This window comes from Barbatula barbatula (genome assembly GCF_947034865.1).
Source record: "Barbatula barbatula genome assembly, chromosome: 16".
In the NCBI taxonomy this organism is placed as follows: domain Eukaryota; kingdom Metazoa; phylum Chordata; class Actinopteri; order Cypriniformes; family Nemacheilidae; genus Barbatula; species Barbatula barbatula.
Genome location: NC_136779.1, coordinates 3,626,107 through 3,651,771, shown reverse-complemented (window position 1 = coordinate 3,651,771; position 25,665 = coordinate 3,626,107). Strand labels below are relative to the sequence as shown.

General features: G+C 37.4%; 2 protein-coding genes across 3 annotated transcripts in view; both read left to right on the top strand.

The window, feature by feature from the left end:
- Positions 1-17,030: 17,030 nt before the first annotated feature.
- Positions 17,031-18,660, top strand: rpl38 (ribosomal protein L38). Its single transcript, XM_079475951.1, has 5 exons — positions 17,031-17,052; positions 17,234-17,259; positions 17,686-17,746; positions 17,986-18,108; positions 18,590-18,660. Exons 2-5 carry the CDS (start codon positions 17,257-17,259, stop codon positions 18,613-18,615), a joined length of 213 nt encoding a protein of 70 aa, XP_079332077.1. The 5' UTR covers positions 17,031-17,052; positions 17,234-17,256; the 3' UTR covers positions 18,616-18,660.
- Positions 18,661-19,955: 1,295 nt separating this feature from the next.
- The window catches only part of ttyh2 (tweety family member 2), a 40,158-nt gene continuing 34,448 nt past the window's right edge, over positions 19,956-25,665 (top strand). For both annotated transcript variants that reach the window (XM_079476393.1, XM_079476392.1), the window contains exon 1: positions 19,956-20,383. In XM_079476393.1, the coding sequence (XP_079332519.1) occupies positions 20,255-20,383 (129 nt within the window). In that variant the 5' untranslated portion in view covers positions 19,956-20,254. The remainder of the gene's footprint in view (positions 20,384-25,665) is intronic.

Genomic DNA, 25,665 nt, shown 5'->3' with positions numbered 1-25,665 from the left:
CAATTGCGTTGGTTGTGTGTCCAAACAAGAAGTGAATGGGTGCCGGTGGTGCTGTTTGGTTATCTACTTTCTTTAGAACATCTTTTGTGTTTTGCAGAAAAAGTCATACAGGTTTGAAATGAGTAAAGGATGACAGAATTTTCATTTTTGGGTGAATTATACATTTAAGATGTTTTCTGAAACACTACAGGAACCAGTGGGGTCTTTGTTTCATTTTTAGAAACTGGAGCCATAAAATCTGAGTGCTGTTGTCTCAGTGCTGTCCAGGAGAAACAATTGAGATTAAAGAGATTCGTGATTTTAATTTAAAGTGGGAAAGTATACACCATCATTTCCTCACTAACTATTTTCCCTGTGTTATCCACACACAGTTAATCTCCATTATGTTTAATTTATGGAGTCGCTGGATCTTAGTGGGAATTTCTTATGAAAATGCCAAACTGTGTTTCTTTTACAGATATGTCAATTATTATTTAATGTTAAAGACAGCCTGTTGGTCTCTGTATCATTGAAATATACTTCTACCAAGGACAATGTGGAATGTTCAAGGTTAACTATAAGCTGAAAAGGGAATAAAAATATGAAAAGAAGCAATTTTTTTTCCTCAGGCTTGTCAACAGTCTCCAGATGGTATGTGTATATTATCAGCAATTATTTTTGATTCAATTAAAATCGTGTCAAAGCGCATTGACGTCCAGTGTTTAGAACTGTTGATGCTATTTCAGGTCTGATCCTAAAAGTGCACCGTACACAGTGAATTGTTGAATAATATTTTTTGTTACAATGATAGATTCAACTAAGTAGGCAGCATTTATATTTTTAAAGTTGTATTATTCTTAAAATAATGTGATAAATTTCAATGCTTTCTCTCTTTTTGATATACTGTACGTCTTGGTTTTGTGCCACATTATTCTTTTATTAGGAAAATAGATTATATATTGCACAGGCAAGTTACAGTTTCTATAAAACAAAATGTAAATGCCCTCTCATCTCTAAGTCTCTAAAAGCCACCTAGTAAACGATAACTATTTGTCAGTATTTTTCCAAAAGGAAGGCTCCAACGCTGGTCCTGTTTATCATGTTGTGAGAAAGCATTTTATATCGCCGAGTTCTGTCAGCCACAAACCAGCCAACTCACAAGTGCATCCTCAGCATCCTCCGTGAAAAGCCAAGCAAGAAAACCAGAATAAAAAGAGCTTTATCTCACCCCTGCAAACGCGCCGCCTGCGTTTCATGTGCCCCGAGCTCGGCCTTCCCTTATGAAATCTATTCCTTTCTCCCCTCCAAGTCCCCACAGGCTGTGAAGGAGTTGAGCGCCTTATTGAAACTGCCATCTTATCCCAGAAAAAAGAAAAATCACACAGACAGACCACTGCTCAAACAGACTAGTAATAAGTTTCAGTCAAGAGACACACGCTTTTTTAAGAATAAATTGGCCCCGGGCTTAAAATTTAAAGCAATTTTTGTATTACTCTGGTGATCAGAATTTGAAATAAGTAGAGAGAGATGGAGCTGGGAAAATGTGCAGACAACAGCGGTTACTAACAGGAAAGCTATGATTCTGTCAAGCGGGCAGTGAAAAAATGGCGAGCGCATTTTAAAGAGAAAAATGCTGAAGTTTAAGGTCAGCAGATATATAGATACACAGCACGACATATAGATTTCCCAGGAGCTCTTTGATTTAGACAACGCCGAGATGATATTAGTTATGATTCGGTTTACATTACAAGACCCCTAAGGACACGTTTTGTGCTTACTGTATATCACAAGCTGATTGTTGTACATAAATTCTATAAACATGCGTTGGGGCATAAATGCTTGAGAAAATTTTTTTTTTCTTTGTCAAAACATTAATTTCCACAGGTGCCTGTCTGTAAGAACAGTCTGATCCTGCTCAAAGATGTATTCCTTTATATTTATTCATTTGGCAGACACTTTTATCCAAACTGATTGTCTCTTTGCAATGCAAGCTCAATGCTCTACAATTGATTGGATTGATTCATTTACTTGCTGTACTATTACTGTTTGTAACTGAAACGATAACGCATCAACATAGTTTTATATGTAATATAAAATGGAAATGTGTATATTTAATGCATCGAAGTGATTTACAAGACAAAGATGGCCTACAGAATAGTTACCAGGATGATCAGAGTGGATATTTAAATGACACAATTCCATTTCTGTGATTTAAAGGTCCAATGTATGAAATGCAGTGCCATCTAGTGGTGAGGTTGTGAATTGTAACCAACGGCTCGCTCCACCCCTCACTTTCGAAGCACTACAGTGGCTGAATGATTACACACAGCACCTTTAAAATCCAAATGAAAAGGATGCTCGAAACAACAGAACGGTTAAAAGTGAGGCCAGAATGCATGCTCTGCATTTTAGACATAAGCGGGTAAATGTTATTGATGTTTAAGGTCTCTAAACACTTCATGTTCTTCTCGGTTAGGTCCTTATATTGACAAGTCTTGGGTTGGTAATTGGATTTATAGCACGTATTATAGCACGTCATAAGTTTAATAAAATCGTTAGTGTATTGAGGCACAATATCTTCACAAATTATTTATAAATAAATCGAATGAATTAAAAAAACCTGGTACACCCATGTATTAGTCAAATGAAATTAATATTGATTTACAAACCAACAATTAATATCGATTTACAGAACTAAATTCGATTGCATATAAATCTTACTGTTTTTTCGTTCTTTTCATTGAGCCAGTTATTTTCGCCCTCTTTCTGTCATGTGATTCCTGGGCGAGCCCATCATCTTTATAACATTATCTACAAAGGACCATGTGTGAGAAAACTCGGGGACCGGGTCATATTATGTTCCTGAGACCGGTGCTCACGGCCGTATGAGAAATGCTTTCTGTGATCTCTGTGAACTCCGTCTGAATCGCAGAAGATGAAGAGCCATCTGCTCAGCGACTATTTCATCTGAAAGCATCTTATTTTGCTAGTGTAACCTAATGTAGTGAGCTTCAGCGATACTGTGTTAAACAAACGTTTTATTTCTGTTTATTTATCGCACAAAGCTATTGTGTAACTCTAGAGAATGTTGAACTTTATTAGGGCCGTAACAATGTCTTCCTATCGCGGCCAAAAGAGTTCACGCTAACAATGTTATTGCAGTACATATGGAAATTAAATAAATAATCATATGACTTTCACATCATTTTGTTTCTTTTCTTAAATTGACTCTTAAAAAAGCCTGTTTGGAGTGTTGACGGAGAATCCATCTTTTAGTTATTATAGAAAATGTCCCAAAAAACAAATGTATAATTTATCAGGTCAGCAGGAATCGTCTGGCAAAGATGAACGTTTCAGTGGTTTTGGGGAAGGAAAAGTGAAGTACAAATTGAGCGCTAATGGAAACAGATGTTGCAATTAAGATTGGAATTTTCTACTTGGCAGCAGATATCGGGCCATTGATCTACATTAAGAGGACAGTAACTTAATGTAAGTTGTATGCATGTGTGTGTGTGAGAGAGAGAGAGAGAGAGAGAGATAACATACTTCTAAACACCCAGAAAACATTTCCACATACATACACACAATCATTATCATAAATACCACCAAAACCTTACACTACAGACACGAAGAGAGAGAGAGTCCTTCCTACTGCTGAAGACCATTGCGTGCATGAGTGTGTGTGTGTGAGAGAGAGAGAGAGAGAGAGAGAGAGAGACACTATTGTCCGTCAAACTGCAGGTGAAGCAGCAACAGTTCCCCGGTCACACAATCTGTCTCACAAACTCAATTTCTCCACAACAATTATAATAAAATTATCTGGTGCCTGTGCATTTTCCGCCCTCAAAAATGCAATTGGGCAAATCTATTTTCTGTCGTGACTAATGCAATTAGTGATTAATGGGTGTGAAGCCAACGTGAGAAAACAGCAGGGTGAGTCCAAAACGGATGAAAGAAAAATATGCAAAGCCTCCTTATGCTTCTATTATTCACCAATAGTTTTGTTCGAATTCAGACAGTTTTGCATGTTTATTTAGCATAGGCTGTAATCCCATAATGCACTGTCGTAGGGTCAGTAGAGAGATATCTATGAAAAATGGATGAAGCGAAAGAAATGAATAAAGCAATACATCATTCAGGAAAAAATATCGTTACCCAATATTTGCATATTCAGCCATTTTATATCGAGTGTCCTTTAAACATATGCAAGTAGATGTGAGAGCTTTGTTTGTTCCTGGATTAAGAGCTAAATAACACGATTCAGAGGTCAATGTGTTGTGTATGTCTATGATATTATTTACAAACGTTACCATTAAATGCTAATGAGTCATTATTAAAATCATTGAAGCATTTATATTCTTTGCACACTATCCGACTGAAGTCAGTTGTGATGTGCTATACTTTAGAGGTCAATGTCTGACTTTTGTTTTTAAATCAAACACAAAATGACTTCTGTATTGAGAGATAACAGTATATTTCAGAGAGAGCCGCTGAGCCTGTTCACCTCAAAAAGGACACGAGTCCTTCTGAATAACTCTTTTCCTTTTTCAGTTTTACAAAGCAGACATCACAGCAATCAGGAAACTCATTTTCTGCCGATTGGATACGGCATTTGACACGGCTATGACAAATCTAATAAATACGGTCTTTATTCATGTGACAGTTTCAGTTGCTCATTCAGAGATCGAGATGAGGTCAGCGAAGAGAGAACAGAGAACAGAAATCAATCGTGAAATGGTAAGTGACTTTTTTGCAGAGCAACTCCATTTCTGAATGTGATTTAATTTGAGCTTAAAATTGGATGCATAATTTGTTTTTTAATGTTATTATGTACATTTAAATATTTAATAATGCTAAATATTATAATCATAATAATGATTTTGTTATTATGTAACATACAAAATAATATGATCTAATATTAATAAAAACCCTTTTGAAATATGAGATGTTAATATTAATAATTATTATTCAAATTTCAATTAATTTTTTCATACAGTATATTGTTCAAGAATGTTTGTCTATACAATTATTTAACAATAAATCAAACTATACATGTGACTTTTTTGCAAAACTTAAATGACAATTCCTCAACGGGTTAATTTAAAAGGAGGTGCATTTCTGTCATTCCCATTTCTGTGGCCAATATAAAATCCAACCCTGGTATAGAATCAAACCTTAATAGAAATGATGCTTCCCTTGGCAATAATTATTCCTCTATTTATTTTCAAAAAGGTTCATCTTGGTAATGAAAGATTCAGACAAGCTCCTCTATGCTGCTTTGCTTCTCCTCGGGCCAAAATCATCTCATTTCTTTACTTACCTTCTTTTTTCCAGCATGATTCTATTTTACTTTCACGGTTTGCTGACTTTATACCGCAGGATGTGAGATAGCCCATGGGTTAAGTGTGTTTAGATTTATTAACATTTTACAATTATACAATTACATAACACAAACAAATCCAGACAATGCCTTACAAGTCTATTAATGTCACAGCGGCAGATTGAAGTCTGCAGTTGTATCACCACCGGGCTTTAACCGTAAGTCTATTAAAGGCGGTGTTGAGTTTATCTATCTCTTCAAAGCCTTTTCTCATTATGAGATGATAGCAGAACAGCTGCTCCGTGCAGACATTTCTAAAGGGAACCGTGGACTGATTCACACCCGATGGGAATACCTGTGGCCTCGGTTCTCAATGCTGCACCGCGGCCTTTCTCTGGCTCATTTACGTACATAGTTCCCATGCCTCCTGTTATATATTTGCTCTCTTTTCTTTCGAACAGGACCGAAGCCATTATGTTGACACCCTAAATGGTGGTTTAATGATCTTGGGCTCCCACACCGCCATGGTTTGAAATGAGCAGCCATACGGGTAATATTCTTTGGTAGTGTCCCATTACGCTGTGGTGTTTGTAAGACATATTCAAAGACCCAGGGGGTCATGGTGTGTGTGTGTGCATGCTCTGGTGTGTAGTTGGGAGACAGGGAAGACAAAAAAGGTTTTACAATACTTTTCGCTGTGGAAATACATTACAATAATGCAGTATTTTTGTCTACTTTGTCCCTTCTGTTGGTTGTTGTGTGCATATGCACATAAGATTATGTACTCTCAACAAAAATAAGATCACTTTGTTTTATTTGATGTTCACCGTGAGAATGAAAAATCACAGATGAGAACTTTTTAGTATCTCATTCATTTCTCATATACAATGAAATTAAATGGAGTGCAATGAAAATGTATGCTTTGGTCTTCTGCGTCTCAGATATTTCTCCTGAGAAAAAGAGATCACAACAACGTCTAAAACAATATTATTGAAGATCTCAATATGAACACATTTCTCATCAAGTGGCTCATTTGTTTCTATTTTTATTTACAATTTTAAACAATTTCATAAGAAACATTTGAGAAAGAGAATCTGAGCCACGGCAGTTTCTAGGCAGGTCAAGAAGCAAAGCAAAACCATTTCAAAGTGAAGAAAATGATATGTAATAATAGAGATTTTTACAAAAAGACTAGATCTCAACGTTTGAAATTGAACGAGAAGGCCTAAAAAAAGTCTCATTCTAGCTGTACCCTTTTTTACTAGAGACATTCAAAGAACAGTGAGTTCTACAATATTGATAAAACATCAATAAATCACCACTCCCATAATGCAACAGATCAAACCCTGCAGATGTTTAAATTCTCCCTCGTGCTTCTCTTTTGATTCAGTTTCATCACACATTAGTAAGCCTCAGAAAGAAATTTGCCTCCAAAATTTCCTCCAAAAGCCATGCTGTGCTATAATCTCTCTCTGTGCATGTATAGCTGGGTAATGATCACACACAGCCTGCTAATCTGGATTTGGAAACACTGCCACTTGCGGCGAGTCCAATCCAAGGCTGTTATTTTTCACCCAAAGCTCCTCAAAAGATATTCAGCTGGCAATGAGAAGGACGTGAGAGCTACAGGGAAGCCAGCTGAGAAACCTGTGGCAGATCACACATTCCGGGATTGAGATGGATGTCAGGATTTAGGAAAACCAGCTCTTGGAATTAGTCTCTGTTTATCCAGGTAGACAGAGGGCTTTATAGGACATTGGAGATGCAAAAAGCTCTTTCATTTCAAATGTAATCGGATGAGTTGAGTTGAAACAATATGACTAATGACTGCAATTTCACTCGTTTTAAATGATAAATATTGGTGCGACTGGCAGTGGTGTTCATTTTTCTTTTTCCGTCTGTAGGGGAAAGTGGAATTTTGAACAGAAAATGTTTCGAGTCAAAAACAAGATGGATTGATGACTTATTCAGAGGATGTGCAGTAAAACTCTCTTTCTGAGAAATACAATCCTGTCACTTTGTGAGAGATTTTCAGCAAAACCGGATTTTTAGGATGTTCAGTATGGTTTTCTTTTTTAAACTTGAATGCATACGTTTTTATACTGTATATGCGTACTGTATGTATGCATTGTATATAGAGTATTTTATAGATATATTCCTTATGCTGAGTTTTAGTTAGTTAACATGAATAACAGTTGTAGCAATTGAAGCGATGTTTGAAATATGAAATAATCAATATTGCATTAGCAACCCATTGAAGACTGTAGATGTTATAGTCAAAAGTTTAACTCTTTTACAATGTGGCAAATTTTAGCCACTTTGTATGAATAAGTACGATCTTTATAGTGCATTTTTGTACCATTTGCTTTCGTGCCAGTGACTTGAGGTTTAAGGGCGGGGATAGGGGTGGGGCTTCAGAATTGCTAGTGATTCTAGTGAGATTAGATTGGATGTTGCAGAATCTGAAAAACACATACTGATATCGATGGTTAACAAATAAATATCCATGCTTGTCTAAAGTTTAATGCATATACACTGCATCAGACCTGCACTACAAACCTTCCCCGTTGTTTCCTTTTGATAGGGTTTCAACAGGTCAGAACACCGGGTCCAGTGATACGATAGAGGTGAGCAGGTTTAATAGCGACGACTGAGGACGTGTGCGATACAAAACCAAAGATCCTGAGGCAATTTCATCAAAGTGAGAAATGAGCAGGGAAATTGAATTAGATACTTCAATTAATTTTCCATTTCTGAACTCAGTATCCTCTTACATTTAAAGGTGCCTAATGAAGTGATGGACAGATGTGCACGTTCAGTCTTTCTCTTCTCCGTCCTCGCTTATCTATTAATGACACAAGTCATTAAAGATGTATTTAAAACCTTTAATTAAAGTAATGTCGAATGAGATGTAGTCGTGTACATATGTAATGAGGCCTGGAATCAAAAGGCTGAGTTATGAAATTAAAAGGACAAAACTTCATTTAATTTTCCTATAATAAGAAATGGCAGAAATCTCATTATTGGACAATCAGTGTTGGCAGTGCTTCTGTAAGTGTTATTTAATCAAACTATTAGATTTGAATACATTTGCATTTCCATCCACCATCCCTGAGACCTTGCTTTCCCCTGCTTCTGAGTTTTAAAACTATAATAATTGAGACTGTAAATGTCATGTTGAACTTTCATTTAATCCTCTGATGTTTGTCAACAAAATGTTGCGAGATTTTTTCTGCTGAAGAGGATTATTGCTGTAACTACATCCATAAATAAACATCTTTAAAATGTTGTATCGGCATACTCTCCGGGCTTTTTGTTCACATATTTTATACAACAAATAGACTGGGAATGTTAACATGAAGACAAATCTGATGCATTTTCTCAGTCAAGCGCCTGTACTTGCAAAAGCGCCCAAGGGTAAACTCGAAAGGTTCCTTGTATTTTTTGTCATTTTCTCACATGTACATCTTTTTTCACTACATTGTTCTTAAAAGAGCAATCAGAAAACTGTAGTGAACAATGTCCTTGAGAAAGCCCTTTCCGCACTCAATAAATAATCCATTCAAATCCAAAACGATACACTGCTCTTGATAAAATTAAAGCTTTTTTATCATTTTCCCAAGATGTTAAAATATGACTCAGAGGAAAGCGCAAATATAAAAACGAACAAAATCAGACACAAGAATAATCAATTGTAGAGGATTAGTCTATTTTAGGAGAGACCGAGTATTTCCTCAGGGAGCATTCTCAGTAGGGCAATCCCGCATAACATCTTCATCTAATAACTGACATTTCTTTAATGCTTACTCTTCCCTACTACACTTTTCAGAAAGGCTTGGAATGACTACCTTTCGCATTACCTGAGAGAGTCGTTTCTGTAATGGCTTTTTAATCACCTCGAAATCACTATTCCATCACAAAACTTTCTCACATGGCACTGAGAAAAGTTTCCATTGGATTAATGGTCTTGGTAAAGCGTCTGTCTCACCTTGGTCTCAATCCTATGACTCCATCAATTGCCAATTTTACTCTAGGTAATCTTTTTTCCATTTTTGACTAATTATACGGTGCACTCTAAAAATAATAGTGCTATATAGCTATAAAATTGGTTCCCCCAATGATGATGAGCAAAGAACCACTTTTAGTGTTTTATAGCACCTTTATTTTAGAGTGCAGACGCATTGAAGGCAACTTGACTTTTTTTCTCCTGCAGAACACCAAAGAAGATATTTTGAGGAATGTTGATGACAAGACAACACTGGACCCCATTGGCTTCCCCTGCAGGGAAACAAAACCACTACATTTCTCAAAATATCTACTTTTGTGTTCCACAGAATAAAGAGTTGTTTACAGGTTATGAATGATCATGAATGATGACAGAATGTTTATTTTGGGGTGAACTGTCACTTTAAACAACAAAAACCGTGTTACCTGTGTGTTGCCACCTGTAAATACAAACTAAGGAGGTTGATCAAATGTTTATTTATTTATTGTTAATTCATTAAAGTTTGATCAGCTTTTTAAGAATATTATAGAAGCGAAGTTGAACAAGATCGGTAAAAAATCATTTATTCATATTTTCATCTTCAAAACGACATCTGCTTGCAGGTGTGACTGATGACACGCTTTCTCACAAAACTGCTCTACAAACCAATTTAAGATTGAAAGAAAAGGATATTAATTCAGTGTTAGTGTGCGTGTGTGTGTGCCTGCGTGCGTGCGTGCGTGTGTGTGAGCGAGACCAAGTGTGACTTTGTGGTGGGACTGAAACACAATCCAAATTGAGTTTAATCCATAAGTTGATGTTATTAGACTCGGGGATCAGTAAGCTTGCTGACGTGGATCCTCGGCTAAGGGAGGCTAATAGCCAGTGCTCTATGCTCCAAAGAATTTCCTCTCTGCATCAACTCCTTTGTTGATAAACACTCACTATGCGCAGATACTCCAATCAGTCCCCGGACATAAAGCTGAAATCCAGTCGCTTTATAAAACGTTCAATCAGATGTTTCTTATAAGTATTATAGTATCAGGATGTATATTTTGTCCGAGCTGGAATTTAAGAGTCATGTCACGGAATGCGTGCAGCTTTGGGCCACATTTTCGATGTCCGATTTGCAGTCTTTCAACTCATCAGCAGTTTGATCATGCTATGCCAGATCCTAATCAAATATGCCCTGAACATCACTGAACTATACATATTTAATAACGCAAACCTCTGACTAGATTGCAGAAACCATACAACTGTGGAATCTTAATGGCTTGTTTACTCTGAATCTGCAACGCTGAGCAGCGCTTTAACTTTGTTCTTGCTCTTTCTGGAAGTTACTTCTCTACTACTACTACTCTACTGAAACAGTACACTTAGAAATATACTATATTTAAATATAACACTTTTAGTATGCTTAAAACGATTGAACTAATGTATACGCAACTAAATGAAGCTGAAGGATGCTTATTTTTTCTGCTGTCCTGCGCTGAAAGGTCGCTTATTTAGATTTTAGGCTCATATTGCGTCATAAATAAGAGACACTTTTAAAAACAGATTGCATTATTCATTCTGTGGATATTTGAGACCTTTCCTCGACTTACATCCGTTTTGAAGGCTTGTGTTTGTAAATGGCTCATTGCTGACAAAATTTCAGATTACATTGAACTCTTTACCTCACCTGCAGATAAGACCTTGGTCCCAGAAAAGCATGCTCCAATAAACCTTTATTTACTAGAACAGCTTTGATTTAATACACATGAGGATGATAATAGTAAAGAACATGTCTCTCAAAACCTCTGACTGCATCCGTTCATTGTTAACAGAACAGACATAGCAGAAAAGTGATGTGACCTCAAGTCCACTCTTTCAATCTTTCTTGTGCTGGAGAGTCAATGTGTTGGGCCCTCCTTGCGTGACTAAGAGTTTCCTTACTGTATATCATCACACATAACAACACAACTGTATGTTCCCTTCCTGAGAAACAGACACAGTGATCTTAAATGTCACCGATGTTTCACACTGTGTTCAGATCTGCCAAGTATACACTCAAAGATCTGAAGTTTATATCTCATCGGATTCTTAAGAAGACAATTTACAGTTTCGAGAAAAATACACACTTCTTTAAACAATTCGAAATAAGACAAATCAAAAATACTTATTGAGTTCCTGTATAACGTTGGCCGTTGCTTCTTGTCTTGTCAACCAGACAGACTTGAAGCTGGTAAATAACATTCTTAGACCATAAACAGGGTAAAAGTAAAACTTTGCTTGAAGATGATATGGAGACAGAACTCTGACTGGCACACGCGAGCAGCGGGGAACCGCAGAATGCTGAATAACCCCATGTGCTTTGTTGAATGTGTATAGTGCAACAGAATGTCAGAATCTACCACTTTCATTATTTCTGGTACTGTGTGATGTTTGACGTGGCACTAAGGAAACATGTTTACAACAGTTCAGTTTGTTCTACAGATTAAAATCCTGAGAATGTGTACTTTATATGGATCCTTCGCGAGATTTAGTTTCAAATGTGAATTTGAAAGCCACTGTGTGCTTTACAAATGTAGCCTACATTTCAAGTTCTACATAAGGACAAAAATTGCCTAACATGATCAAACGTGATCACACCCTGTTTGTCTGTCCTTGCTTAGGCCCTATCCCACCACATGCACGCGACAGATTTAAAATAAAAGTGGTAATATTTACAAATGACCCTCTTGTTTTTGTATAAACTCAGATATGGAAAAGCTGTCCCTAGGAGAAAGCGCTTTATAAAGCCCTGCTAAAAGGTAATACATTGTCCAATTATAGAAAACTAAGAGTTCCCAGAAGACGTGGATTTACGAGGAGTAATGATCCACTATAAGGTATAATGTGAGTATGGATACGGAAATATAAAAGTCTGATAAATGGAATCCTGCTGGCTCAGCTGTTACGCTGCAGGTAATAAGGGAAACGCTCAGATGCGCGACAGTCATTCAATATAAGAGAAAAGGACTGAACGCTGTCTGAATCTATTAGGACTGCACTTTCTCATAGTAGAACAATCTTCCCGAGACCTAAAGAGAGAAATGTTCATCTTATTTTTGTCTCCGATGCAGCCAAATGGATTATAAAGATATGAAATGTGCCAAACTCTATCATCAAGCGTTTCGGCATGTGTCAGTTTAGGGCGTGTGATGCGCTAATATAAATTCAAGAGCGTATACAATATACATTCAGCAGGTTGTCGACGCCCGGCCAGCTCTTCTCAAACAATACGTGTAGACAACATTACCAATGCCACAGACAGCTGAAAGAATTCCCTGCCGTCGACCAGAACTGACAAAGTGGGGAAATTCTGGAAGCTTGGTGCTGAGTTGGACCGTGACACATGGCAGGAAAAGAAAAGCAGGTGCGTGTGGCCTAAACGGGCTGTGGTGGTTTGGCACGGGTCGTACGGGAAGAGATGGCGAGAGTTTGAGAAAAGGATTGCAAGATGCTGAATTTCAATTATGAAGGAAAAAGAAAAAAATGCATTGGGAGGAAAGAGTGATGCAATACTTTGACATAAACACGTTTTCGCTCAGGGGTTATGCACCGGATAATTAAAGCAGACCTGTATGTATTTATTCTTTGGCGAAATCAAATGAATTGTTTACACACAATATAAGTGTCTTGGAGCATGAGAATGTTTGAGCTCCCATTGAAGTATTAGATTTGTGATTGTATACTTTAAAGTGATAGTTCACCCAAAGAAGGAAAATTCTGTCATCATTTGCTCACCCTCTTGTCATTCCAGAAAGATATCTTAAAGAATTTTCAATTAAGTGACACCATTGACTGCCATAGTAGGACAAATGAAATGGTGGTCAAAGGTGCCCCAGAACTGTGTTCCTAATTTCTTCAAAATATCTCACTTTGTGTTCAACTGAACCACATTTCGTTTATCCTTTAAAAGGTTTTACACATTTTAGAAAAATGGGAAACACATGTTTAAAATAATGTGCATGTAAGGAAAATCAGTGATCAAATAAAAGACACTAAGTTGTGCAAGATGCAGAACTTACGCCACTAGGTGTCAGTATAAATCCGCCGATTTTTATCACTGTGGATATTGTTCAAAACAACCCTCTGTCACAACCCTAAAAGAATGTCCTTTATATCCTCTGCGGGGCACCATATTGCTTTCACGTAACATTTTATAATCCATGATGTACATATCAATACGACAGGATCAAATACATATAATGCATAAAAAAATGAGTGAAATTCCTAGGCCAGAAGGAGCGTGTAAATTAAGTACGAGATTTAAATATATTTCTGTGGTTTGAAAATCACTGTTCGCAAAGATGTCCACAAGCACACTTACATGCGATTTGGTTGCATATTGAAGTTTGGAATCCCCGGCGGGTCCTTTGCAACCCAATAGATAATTAAAAGACTGAAAAATCCATTGGACGAGATTCGATGTCAAAGCCAGCAGCTCTGTACCCGCTCTGAAGAGCTCTTGTTTGATTCTCTCTCCAAATGTATATACATTACCACTCACTCCAGTGCAGCCCTACAGCGCTACGGATGAAATTAGGTTGAGCAAAACTAATGACGGCTGGATGAACCCAACCTTATTCTCATTTATGGTTTCATCAGAATCCAAACCATGATTGATGCTGGTTCAGCTCCACATTTCTCCTGGCTAAATTCAGAGAAGCTTGTGTTTGTCTCACCTGAATGGCTCAGTGATGGAATGTGTCATTACCTATGATCTGTGTTAGTCAAAATGAGACCTGAAGACTTGGCACACATATGGTAGCTGTAAGACAAATGGTTGAAACCCCTGTGTTGCCGAGGCGAGACATGGTGATGTATGAATGTTTTTACTTTTTGGATGCGTAGATGCATATTTAAAAACTACAAGAAGAAGGCAAAAACACTTTCTTGCAGAAATACAACCGCATTCAGACTGTTTGATCTGTTAATGTGTTAATGTAACACGGTTCAATAAAAGGAAGGAGGTGGGAACCGGCAAACATAAAACAGACTTTTAATCAAATAAACATACAACCAAACAAAACAAACATTCAATATAATACAAACACACTAAAACACAACATAATGTCCAGGCCTGATCCTCTCTCGCCCTTCCCTGTTGTCGCTCCTCTCTTATGCTCCCGGGGCGTGAGAGATGCGAGACCGGTGCACTCGCGCCGCCCTGCTCGTCACATTTAACATTTTTTTATTTGTTATCAATATAGAAGAAAAAGTAAACATTTACTGCATTTCACGTCTTTACATTTATAACACAATTTAAAAAAATTATTTATTAACTAAATGGAGGATTTAAAGTTGAAAGATCCTTGACTTGAATCATGACCAGATTTTTGCACATTCTTAAAAAAAAAGTTAATTCTTTTATAGAATATAAACTTTTATAATATACAAAACCTTTTTCCTAAATGAAGAACCTTTTGTGCAACAGAAGGGTTTGTGGAAGTTCTGTTGAGGTTCACAGCAAAATTAATTTAAGGATGCATTTCATGTGGAAAATGTGAGTAGTCAAGATTTGCAATGCTTCGATGTCGCGAATGGTTGCCAGGGTGTTACTATGTGTTAGGTTTTGAATTTTCGGTGCATTGCCGTCTCCTTGCTAATTCAGGCAGCTCTTGTGGTTGGTATTTATATCTTAGGTCAAAGGATGATATTGTTCTGATCCGAGAGTTCCCTGCTTCACACCAGCTATGATCTACAATCCGATCACTTAAAAACCTAATAGCCCACTAAATGCATCTTCATGCTGCTGATTATATGTGGGAGGCTGGCCTTATCTGCTCTAATAGATTTGAATAAAGAAGAAAGGAATTTTTTCTCCCATGGCATCTCATTCCTTACTTAGCTCTTTTGATCTCAATATATGCAGCCTGCATCTCTAATGAAATCTCATTATTAGCATATTAACCAAGGATAATCTGTTCCACGTCTTTGGAATTAAAGACCGAAGTGAAGTCCTAAATGTCTTATGGTAAGAACAGGCTCGATAAGTGGTCAGAGAGTGCCATCTCTCCACACCTTCATTCCTCTCTCCGCTGTTTCGTGAGCATCAGTTGCCATCTAGTGTAGGCAAATAATACTGAAAAACTTTTAAAGGTTTTGTACATTATTCTCCGGAACAGATGGATGGATTTGCACCTCATCGTGCATTTGAAATCTGCGCTTTCGGATTTTAAGGTTTAATGCGCTCTGCACTCACCTTTGTTAGCTCCTGACTGAGGTCAGACACGCTTTAATAAGTTCCCCGAATGAAAGCAGCAGATAGGCTGAGGCAAATAAACCTCATCAACATTCAGCACAGTGGAAAGAATAGAGCCATGGGATCTGCCCTCCGCCGTCTACGTGGGCTGGAGCACATGAGTTCAAGGGACAGTAATTAGAGTGGAACGGGCAGTGGTGTCTACCTTTAGAAATTAAGTCTGGAGAACCTCCAGATGTCACTCAAGTATCTTAAGTATGGGGTGAAATTCACTCGTTATTATTGCCAGATGTGTGAATTATGGATGTCCTTGGGTGTCAGATGTGAAAACATCATCTCAACACAACGTATGCGCATGTGCATTTCATTTCCATGCCGGAAGAGTCATCTTTATTTATAAAGTTTGGATTACTTTCAAAGTTGGATGTTGCAAAGTAATGATCATGATGTAAGGTTGTAAGATCATGGGTTTAAGTTAACATATTGAAAATATGTACACCTTGAATTAGAATATATTTGCTTTGGATAAAAGTGTATGTTAATGTAATCATAACATGATTATTAATAATTAAATCACAGTGTGGATAAGATAAATAAAACGTATTAATACATAAATTATGATTAATGATTTTTTTTAATGAATTTATTCCATTCAATTCAATTTTATTTATATAGCGCTTTTCTCAATTTGCATTGTTCCAAAGCAGCTTTACAGGAGAAAATAAGAAAAACACAAAAAAGGTAAAACACAGTACATGAACAGTTTAACTTGTTATATAAACACCTAGTAAATAATATCTAATGTCAGCAGTCCCCCGGTGGTTTATTTTGCATTAAGTGAATGCTTGGCTGAAAAGATGTGTCTTTAATCTAGATTTAAATTGGGCGAGTGTGTCTGACCCTCGAATAATATCAGGAAGGCTCTTCCAGAGTTTAGGTATGAGAAAGCTCGGCCCCCCCTTTGGTGGATTTAGTTATTCTAGGTGTTACCAAAAGTCCTGTGTTTTGAGATCTTAGAGAGCGTGATGGGTTGTATTCTGATAGAAGCTCTGTTAGGTAGGTAGGGGCTAAACCCTTTAAGGCTTTATAAGTGATTAAAAGAACTTTAAAGTCAATACGATACTTAATGGGTAGCCAGTGAAGGGTTGATGACATTGGGGTTATGTGATGGTATTTTCTGGACCTGGTTAGAAGTCTGGCAGCTGCATTCTGAACTAACCAACTAAGTAATTATCTCTAACGTGTGAATGCAGAAGCATACTAAAATCACTTAAAATGTATGTATTCTGTAATATTTTATATTTGAATTGACCAATCACAACATACAGATAACATCAAACGATCAAAATATTTTGAGGATCATATAAAAACAAATTCCAGCTGTGCATTAATAGAGTAATTCACTCGCCACAGGTGTAGGTGTCGCTGTCGCTGTTGGTATTTCCGTGTCGAACTGTCCTTTTTGAGACGCCGTAGATGGTTTATATTACGAATTTCCGCGGAAGTCCCGCCCCTTTTCCCCCCTCGCTCGCAGTCTGTGTAAGTGTTAGCAATTTAGCTCCGTTGAGTAAATCCATTTAAATCTTCATCAATCGTTCATCGTACACGTTTCTAACTCATAACGTGTCGAATATTAAGTGTAAATGTGTCAATAAGCGAATTATTTGTTGTAACCTATGTTGGATGATGTTGTAATAAAGTGTGTTTTGCCGTATTACAGGGTGCAGTTGCAGCTGTGACAGAATGGTGAGAATCTGTTTATTTTCGTATTTGTGCTATATTAGAAACAGATAAACTTAAACTTCATTTTATTTTTGGTGTTTGCGTTTTGCTTAATTACGCTTAATAAAGTTGAAAACATGGACTGCTAATGCTATTGTAGCCCGCGGCATTGCTAAAAAAAATAAAAAAATAATTTCACTTTGTGCAGTTTGTCTAAACATGTCAGATAAACTATAAAACAATATAAATACTATATAACACGACTTCTGATCTTCTGTTGTTGTTTAACTAATGGGATCTCCACGCATGTTGGTTTGAATGGATGCGTTTGCGCTCGGAATTCTGTTGGATATCTTCTTGGATTCATTAATTACATGTTTAGAGTTTTTATAATCCAAGTATTATGTTTGTGTGTGATGTTTCTCATTCATATGCTCTTTATACTTATAGCCACGCAAAATTGAAGAAATCAAAGATTTCCTGCTTACAGCAAGGAGGAAGGATGCAAAGTGTAAGTTGAGTTATATAATGTTTGGGTGGATGTCATAAATGTAGTGATGCTGTGATATGAATGATGCTTTATGAAAGTTCAACTGATGAGCTGTCAGATATTTCAATATTTGATACTTTGACAAACCTTTGCTAGTTACAGAAATGCAGTGATGTTCTTATTTCGATACATCCTTGATGAAGTATTTAATGAAATGTCAGTCGTATTGATTGTATGTTGATGATTCTTTATCTAACCAGCTGTTAAGATCAAGAAGAACAAGGACAATGTGAAGTTCAAGGTGCGCTGCAGCAGATACCTGTACACATTGGTCATCACAGACAAAGAGAAGGCTGAGAAACTCAAGCAGTCCCTGCCACCCGGTGAGAGCCCACAAACACTATAAACTTTAAACTGAACATTAGAGCATGTTGGAATCGGCACAAAAATGTTGCCTGTGTATTACACACTTATGCATTTGAAGACCTCAAGGTTAATAACAAACCTTGGTTCAGTGTTTTAATATTGTGGTGTTTGGCACTTTTGCCACAGACATGAATTTATCATGGACCTAAAAGTTGAATTGGCAGTACATTTAGACGTTTGAGATGTGCAAGTTGTCCAAGCACGTTGGGCCTGTTCTGTGGCCACTGTGTATTTACACACTTGCTAGAGCAATGATGAGCCAAAAGTGGAGTTTTGCATCTCTTTGAAACTTAAGTTCTAGTGGTTCACCGACACATGAAACTTAATGTGCGTGTCTGCTTTAATGTATTCCGGAAATGTTTGTATTAGTATATGCATTGAAATGTAAAATCTCTTCATTTAAGATTAAAAATGACTCCTGTTGGTCCTCTGTTTCAGGTCTGGCTGTGAAAGAGCTGAAGTAGATGTTTCTCTTGTACAAAATGGTGTAATAAAATTGGGAAAATCGACACTTTGTGATTGTTTGTTCTTGTCTCTGACATAAGCTAATGTTAATGGAGGATTCAAATTACATTGGTGGTTTTGAATTGGTTTAATACACTATTAAAAGTAAATGCAGCGTATAATTTGCACCACACTACACACTTCAATTAATAGCCCCATGAAATTAGTTTTTTTTAGAGATGCTCATTTTATTCAGGTTGACATGGAGAAATATATATATGTAAGCTTAATATATTTGATCAAGGAGTAAACAATATTATCATTAAGAACAGAGCTTGAAGTATGCTTGCTCTTTCTTATAAATTAAAGAGCGCATTATAAATTACTTTGGTTTAAAACACAATTTAAAGTAAATGAAATGTATTATTTGCACTACACACTTCAGTTAATAGAGACCCACAATAGGTTGGTTTATTTTAAAGAGCTGCTCATTTAATTCAGGGTGACATGAAATATAAGCTTAATAGATTTGATCAAGGAATAAACAACATTACCATAAAGAATAGAGCTTGAAGTATGCTTGCTCTTTCTTATAAATTAAAGAGCGCATTATAAATTACCTTGGTTTAAAACACTATTTAAAGTAAATGAAATGTATTATTTGCACTACACACTTCAGTTAATAGAGACCCACAATAGGTTGGTTTCTTTTAAAGAGATGCTCATTTTATTCAGGGTGAAGGGAGTAATATAAATATAAAGATTTGATCAAGGAATAAACAATATTACCACAAAGAACAGAACATGGAGTGTGCTCGCTCTTTACTTGCACTACATTATAAATCAAAGTACACATACTACTCATAAACTAAAGAGTATGAGCATGTATTTCCCCCTCATGTTCCCATTTTAAATATGTTGGGATACCAGATTAAAGGTTTGAGAATGGCTTTCCACATAAAAGGTGCTTTGTGTTGAATATTACAATTTTTAAAAAGGTCCCAAAACAACAGTGATGCCATAGAAGAACTAAGAGTTTTTGCAAAGTGAAACACCTTATTTTCCAGTGATGCACCCCTTAAGCTTGTATTTTTTAACTCATGTTAGATGTTGGTTTGAGCTTACATGAGCTGTCCATCAGATGGCAGCATTGCGTCAGTTTAATGCATGAACGTCTAAATTTAACACTTATGCGTGTTTCGTTTAAAACTAGTCTTTTATTCCTTTTTCCAGTTAACCTCAGCGGCAAGACTATTTTACCTCAACACCAAATCTCTTTTCTTTAACCTATTAGGCAGCACTCAAAAGCAATACCACTGGAAGTGTCTCCGTCTTCCTATTTAAGCGCGCTCCCGAGTTCTCTCTCGTTTGACGGACTTCTCGGAGACGCGCAGGAATGGCAGCGGCGGACGGGTCGGCACGAGACCAGGATTTAATGCAATAATTTCACGTTTCCGTTCATTTCTATGGGCTGCGCTTTGGGGAAAACATATGGTTTTCTTCGCGTGCACCTTCTCAGCACTTTTGTTTCTGTCATAAATCCTCGTGAGGTCTAAACGCATGGCTTTTGTTTGAGAAGAGAAGAAACACCCGACGTCTTTATCTGTGAAAGAAAGTGATTTATTCATCTCTGCTTGGGACACATACAGTGTCTGGAGAATGTCTTCTGCTCGGGTCGATTACATCGCTCCGTGGTGGACTTACTGGCTCAATCAGTTTCCTCATGTGAATTTGAGGTTTCAGTCTCTGGATCACACGTTTAAACCGCAGGACGAGGACTACCAGCAGGTCGGTATTCGACTTTATATCTTCCACTGTGCTATCACGGCAATAACACAGAAAATGCGTTTGTGCATTGCATTCTTCTGACCTCTGTTAAAGTTAAATGACATTAAAAGTAACCAATAAATGGAATGTCCGTTTTAGAAGTCTTCCGTTTTGTTCAACGATGTTGTCACATTGTATTCCGTATGTTATAAAGTTGCATTGCTTTCTCTTAAATGACGCAATGCAAATGCACGTCTATATGTTTGTGTCCATTTTTGAATGTTTACTGGATGTTCCCTCTTCTCTAATATAGAAATAACACGACTGTATCGTGTGGTGAAAACGCTTTATAAAGCTTTATCTGCAGGGTTTTGATTGGGGTTTACAAAAACGACAGCAATTCGAAGTTATTAGTTTATTTCCAAAAGGCTACACTGCAAAAATGACTTTCTTTCTTCTTATTTTTGTCTTGTTTTCCAGTACAAATGGCAAAAAAAAGTATTTAATCAAGATGCATTTTCTCGATGAGACTAAAAATGTGAATTTACACTTAATTTGTGTTTTAAAAAAAGGAAAATAATCTTGAATTTATTGAATGACCTTTCACATGGTAACTAATTCCAAGATTGTTTTTCTTTGTCCATTGGCAGATTTTTGTTTTGCTTGTTTTAAGCACACATTCACATTTCATTTTTTTGTCTAAAAACAAGACTTATTTTCTTAAGATGCATTTTCTTGATAGTTTTTAGCCATTTGAACTGGAAAACAGGACAAGAATACTAATAAAAAGTCACTTTTTGCACTGTATCAGTTTTTTGCATGCACAGCACTGACGTTTTGGCAGGACTTTCGTTGTTGTTCAGGGTCCTCCTGTGATGAAGCCCATGTGACGGCAAACCAAAAGAAAATCAAGCTCGACAGAACATGAAGGTTAAATTGCCAAATGCAAGTGTTTATTTGGGAGATTATTTTTCCTAAAATGCCTGAGAGAAGTGTTTTGGTTCAACCAAAATCACAGAATGCCATCCGTCTTTTGGAGATTGGATGATTTACGTTAGATTAGATTGATTTGGTTCCCAGGTAACGCGTATACTGGTACAATTGTTTCTTGATAGCACCTCAAGATGATTTAGATTAATGCATCTGACAAATTCATGAATGTAGAATTCCTAAGGCCCACAAGATGAAAAACACCAATATCTTGCCTCGTCCGTGGTCCAAAAGTCCAGTACTGATTCTTGGTCATTGAAGCCTGAAAATCACTATCGCAACCTAAACCATTTTAAACCGAACTGACTTTTTATAGCTGTTTTTCCAGACCAAGTTGTTTAAATCCCATATACGCCTGTGCTGATGGGTTATTCCGCTGAGCTGTATCGGCCTCCAGTGCATTAGAGATGGAATGGGATGGTGCAGTGGTTGGTAGGGGGTGCAGAGTGCTCATTTCTGTAGCTGTCTTTTTCCATCAAGGCAGATGGTCTAGAAGAAGGCAGAGCTGACGGAGCAAGACCAGAAACTGTGGCGCGAGATCAGGTGCGTCCTCCACAATATCTGAATCGTCACGGGCCGTTTACAGATGGCCTCGGGATAACACTTCACGATCCATTTTCCCCTGTTGCTGAATCAAAACGCTTAGCTGGCGCTGCTTTTCGATTCCTAATATGGAGAGAAATGATCTCTGTGCTCTGGAGGGGTTATGGGATGGGCCTGGGGGGTGATGGTGAATATGAGCTCTGTGCGAAGCTGACAGACTTATGCTTTCTGTCTAATTAAGTTTATTATGAGCACTGGGCTGGTAATATGTATTTAATAAAGATCCACTGTTTAATGTTTTTTTTTGTGAAGAATTTACCAGCGATCCATTCTGTTACTGTACAATTTTCGTGCCCTGATAAACAAATGCATTTTAAATTTGGCAGATGCTTCTATCCAAATCAACTTGCAGCGCATTCAATGCATACATATTTGGCAGTATGTGTATTTCCTGGAAATTAAACCTGTGATGTTTTGCTGCCGAGGCAGTGCTACAGCAGTTGAGCATCAGGAACAAATGGTATTGCAAAAATGCTGACTGGTACCCAAACAGATTCATTCATATTCCAAGGACTTTCCCAATGGTCACACTGAATTGACTAAATCTCTTTTTATAATTTGTAGATGTTTTTTTAGTAAGTAGACAGATTTTTCTCAATGTTTTGACCTGGTACCCCAATGAGTAAAATAAGTGTGCACATGTCGAGAGAGACCTAATCGGCACGCATCTTCAGGCTATGCCTGAGCGAATGCGTGTTTGTGCATTAGATGGGTCACAGGGCATCCGTCCATATGATTCACCCACTTCCTACGGGACTGAATTGCTAACAGCTGTTTTTTTACCCAAATCCCAGGCAGAGGATGCATCTGTTTGGTTCACACGGCTTGTATCACAGACTGTTATGTTTACTTGCATTTGTTGACTGTACTGCCATTTTAAAATACAATTTCAGTAGTACCAAACCACAATGCCACAAAGCTAGGGTTTTGTGGGTTGTTGCCAAGGTGTTGCTATGCAGTTGCATAAATATTAGTGTTTTGCTGTTTAGTTACTGGGGTGTGAAAGGAAAAGTTCACCCACAATTAAAAATTCTGTCCTCATTTACTCACCCAGATGTTGCAAATCTCGATACATTTCGTTATTCTGATGAATACAGAGAAAGATATTTGGAAGAATGCTTGTAAACTAACAGTTCTTGCCACTTTTACATATGACACTAGGAAATAGAACAAATAAATGTATGAAGCAATTTTTCCTACCGTTTAACACGCAAGAAGATATTTCGAAGAATGTGGGAATTAGGAAAGCAAACCGTTCCTACTATGGTGGCCAAGACCAGTTTGCTTTCAAGCGTGCTTGCAAATATAATTTTCTGCGTTTATCAGAACAAAGAACTTTATGCAGATTTGGAACAACTTGAGGGTGTGTGAATTTTCCTTTTTGGGTGTTCTGTCCCTTTAAGGCTGGTTGCTAAGTGGTTCCATGTTGGCCCAGGTCAAAATGTCCCAACTCTAAAACTCTAGTCTATTCCCTGGATATGGCTTGAGTCCCTCCTTCAAACTTCGCATTTCATGGATACGGGAGTCCAGCGTAAAGTTTTGCTCTTATTTTTGCCACTGCATTTAACTCTGAATATGTCGTGAAATATGGCCACCGGTGTCAAACATTCCTCTGATATTATTCAGAATAGCATCAAATTCGAGAACATTTCCATCTCCGTGGCAGTAAAACATCCTGTTTTGTACATCTCCATATCTTTTGTCTTTTTCCAGGTTTTTTTTCTGTGCATGTTGGCTTTGTTTCCCATCGCGTCTCTCTGTTTTTCTAATTCACCCTCCCTCCTCATCTTGTTTCTTTTTATAGACCAAACAGGCCTCTTTACATCCCCTGTAAATACATGAAGTGGAAAGAGCCGTTTAATGGCCAGTGTTTTATGAATCCGCTTTCTTAGAATCATGAGCATCAAGTGAAAAAGGTGCATTATATTTAAGCCAACCTAGAAATAACGGAGTCATAGCTGGATCTGTGCTTTTAATGTTTTGCACTTCAGTCAATCAACTTGTTAAGCAATGTTTCAATAAAAGCCAAACCTGACCGTGAGTCATATGTCTTGTGGGAATTTATTAGAAATCACATGCTTTTTTGTTAAGCAATGTTTCAATAAAAGCCAAAGCTGACCGTGAGTCATATGTCTTGTGGGAATTTATTAAAAATCACATGTCTTATGATTTTATTGGAGCAAATATTTCTGTAATTTAGCCTATACTAATGTAAGGGTAGTAAACATTTTGGCTCCGCACCCAAAATGCCAAGAACGCATCTAAATATTCTGTTCAAATTTTTAAGTGTTGAATATTCATCTCTAACGAAGAATAAAATGACATAATGGCTTTGCTAAGTTTTTAGTTACATGTCAGAAGACCACAGTTTGCTTTACAACTAGGGCTGTGAAATGCATCGAAATATCGCATAATGCGATAAATGCGGCATTTAATTCTTCGGAAACGTATGTATGGTCAGTTTTAGGTCAATCCAGATAGTTTAGTATCTATCTGGCACGCGGATGTTTTCTTTGTATCAGTCTCTGATTGAGATCAGTGGCCAGATGATGACCTAGATCCTTACAAATGATAGGCTAATCATAAGCAAGATCCTGACTGCAAGTTCTTTAATGTCATTTCTTTGTGACTGGTTGAGCATGTTGTTTCACTTCTAAACCACTCCGATTTCATAAGGTTTGTAATCCATTTGATAGGATTTAGTCGCCTCAGTGTGTAACGCATATGAAGGATTTGACTCTTGAAGGGGGATGTTGTTGTTTCATTTCACACTTCCAGTAGATAAAAGTGCTCACTGGAAATGGGAAGTGATCTCTGTCTAAAGAGACAGTCTGTTAAATAAACACGAACAAAATATCTTCGTACGCCGAGGTAATATTTGTCACAACCACCCTATAGGTGACATTTTTCCTATGGTAACATGTTTTCTGTCCAATAACGGTTTTATTAATTGTTTACATGTTGGTAAAAAGACGTCTTAGCTGCTGATTCCACTGTGACAGCTTGCCGCTTATAGTGACGATTCCTGAAATGTTTAATAACATTCTTGTTGCCGAGCTTTTAAAGCACATACAGAATTTGTTTAATTTGTACGTAGAAAATGACATCTTTATTTTTATCCTTCGTTTCCCCCTTTCAAGAAGAGCTTGTCATTGGCTTTGGGTGAAGTTAACATTTCTCTCGGCTGTGAGGTTGGGGGAGGTTCATCCAAGTGCACTGTGTTGGAAAAGCCCTCCGAGGTCCCCTCCCCAACCCCTCAATCCCTTTCAAAGACCGGCAGGAGTGAGCGTGACAGCTCCGTTGAGATTTGAAGAGGTCCTTCCTTAAGGCTTGCCGCTGCTTTACTGTAAAAAAGCAGTCGTAGCATCTCTTGGTTTCGTTATGAACCAGCACTGAAGTTGATTTATACTGATATTGTTCACTGGCACTGTTTGGAAACCCTTGTTAAAATCTTTTTCTGCATTTGCATACATATGAAGTGCTTGCATATTTTCACTGACTGCATTTCGCACAGTTCTTGATACATAAACGCTAGCTTTCGCTTGGGAAATCTGCAATTCTTTACCTTTCAGGGCACATGAGAATGAAGTTGTAGATGTGATGACAAGATTGATGTCAATATGGCATGTTATTCACTTCTTTGAGTGTTTCTTTCACGGCCAGCGATCCAGACGGCTGTTCTCCGCCTTCTGTGACCATCACATAGCTAA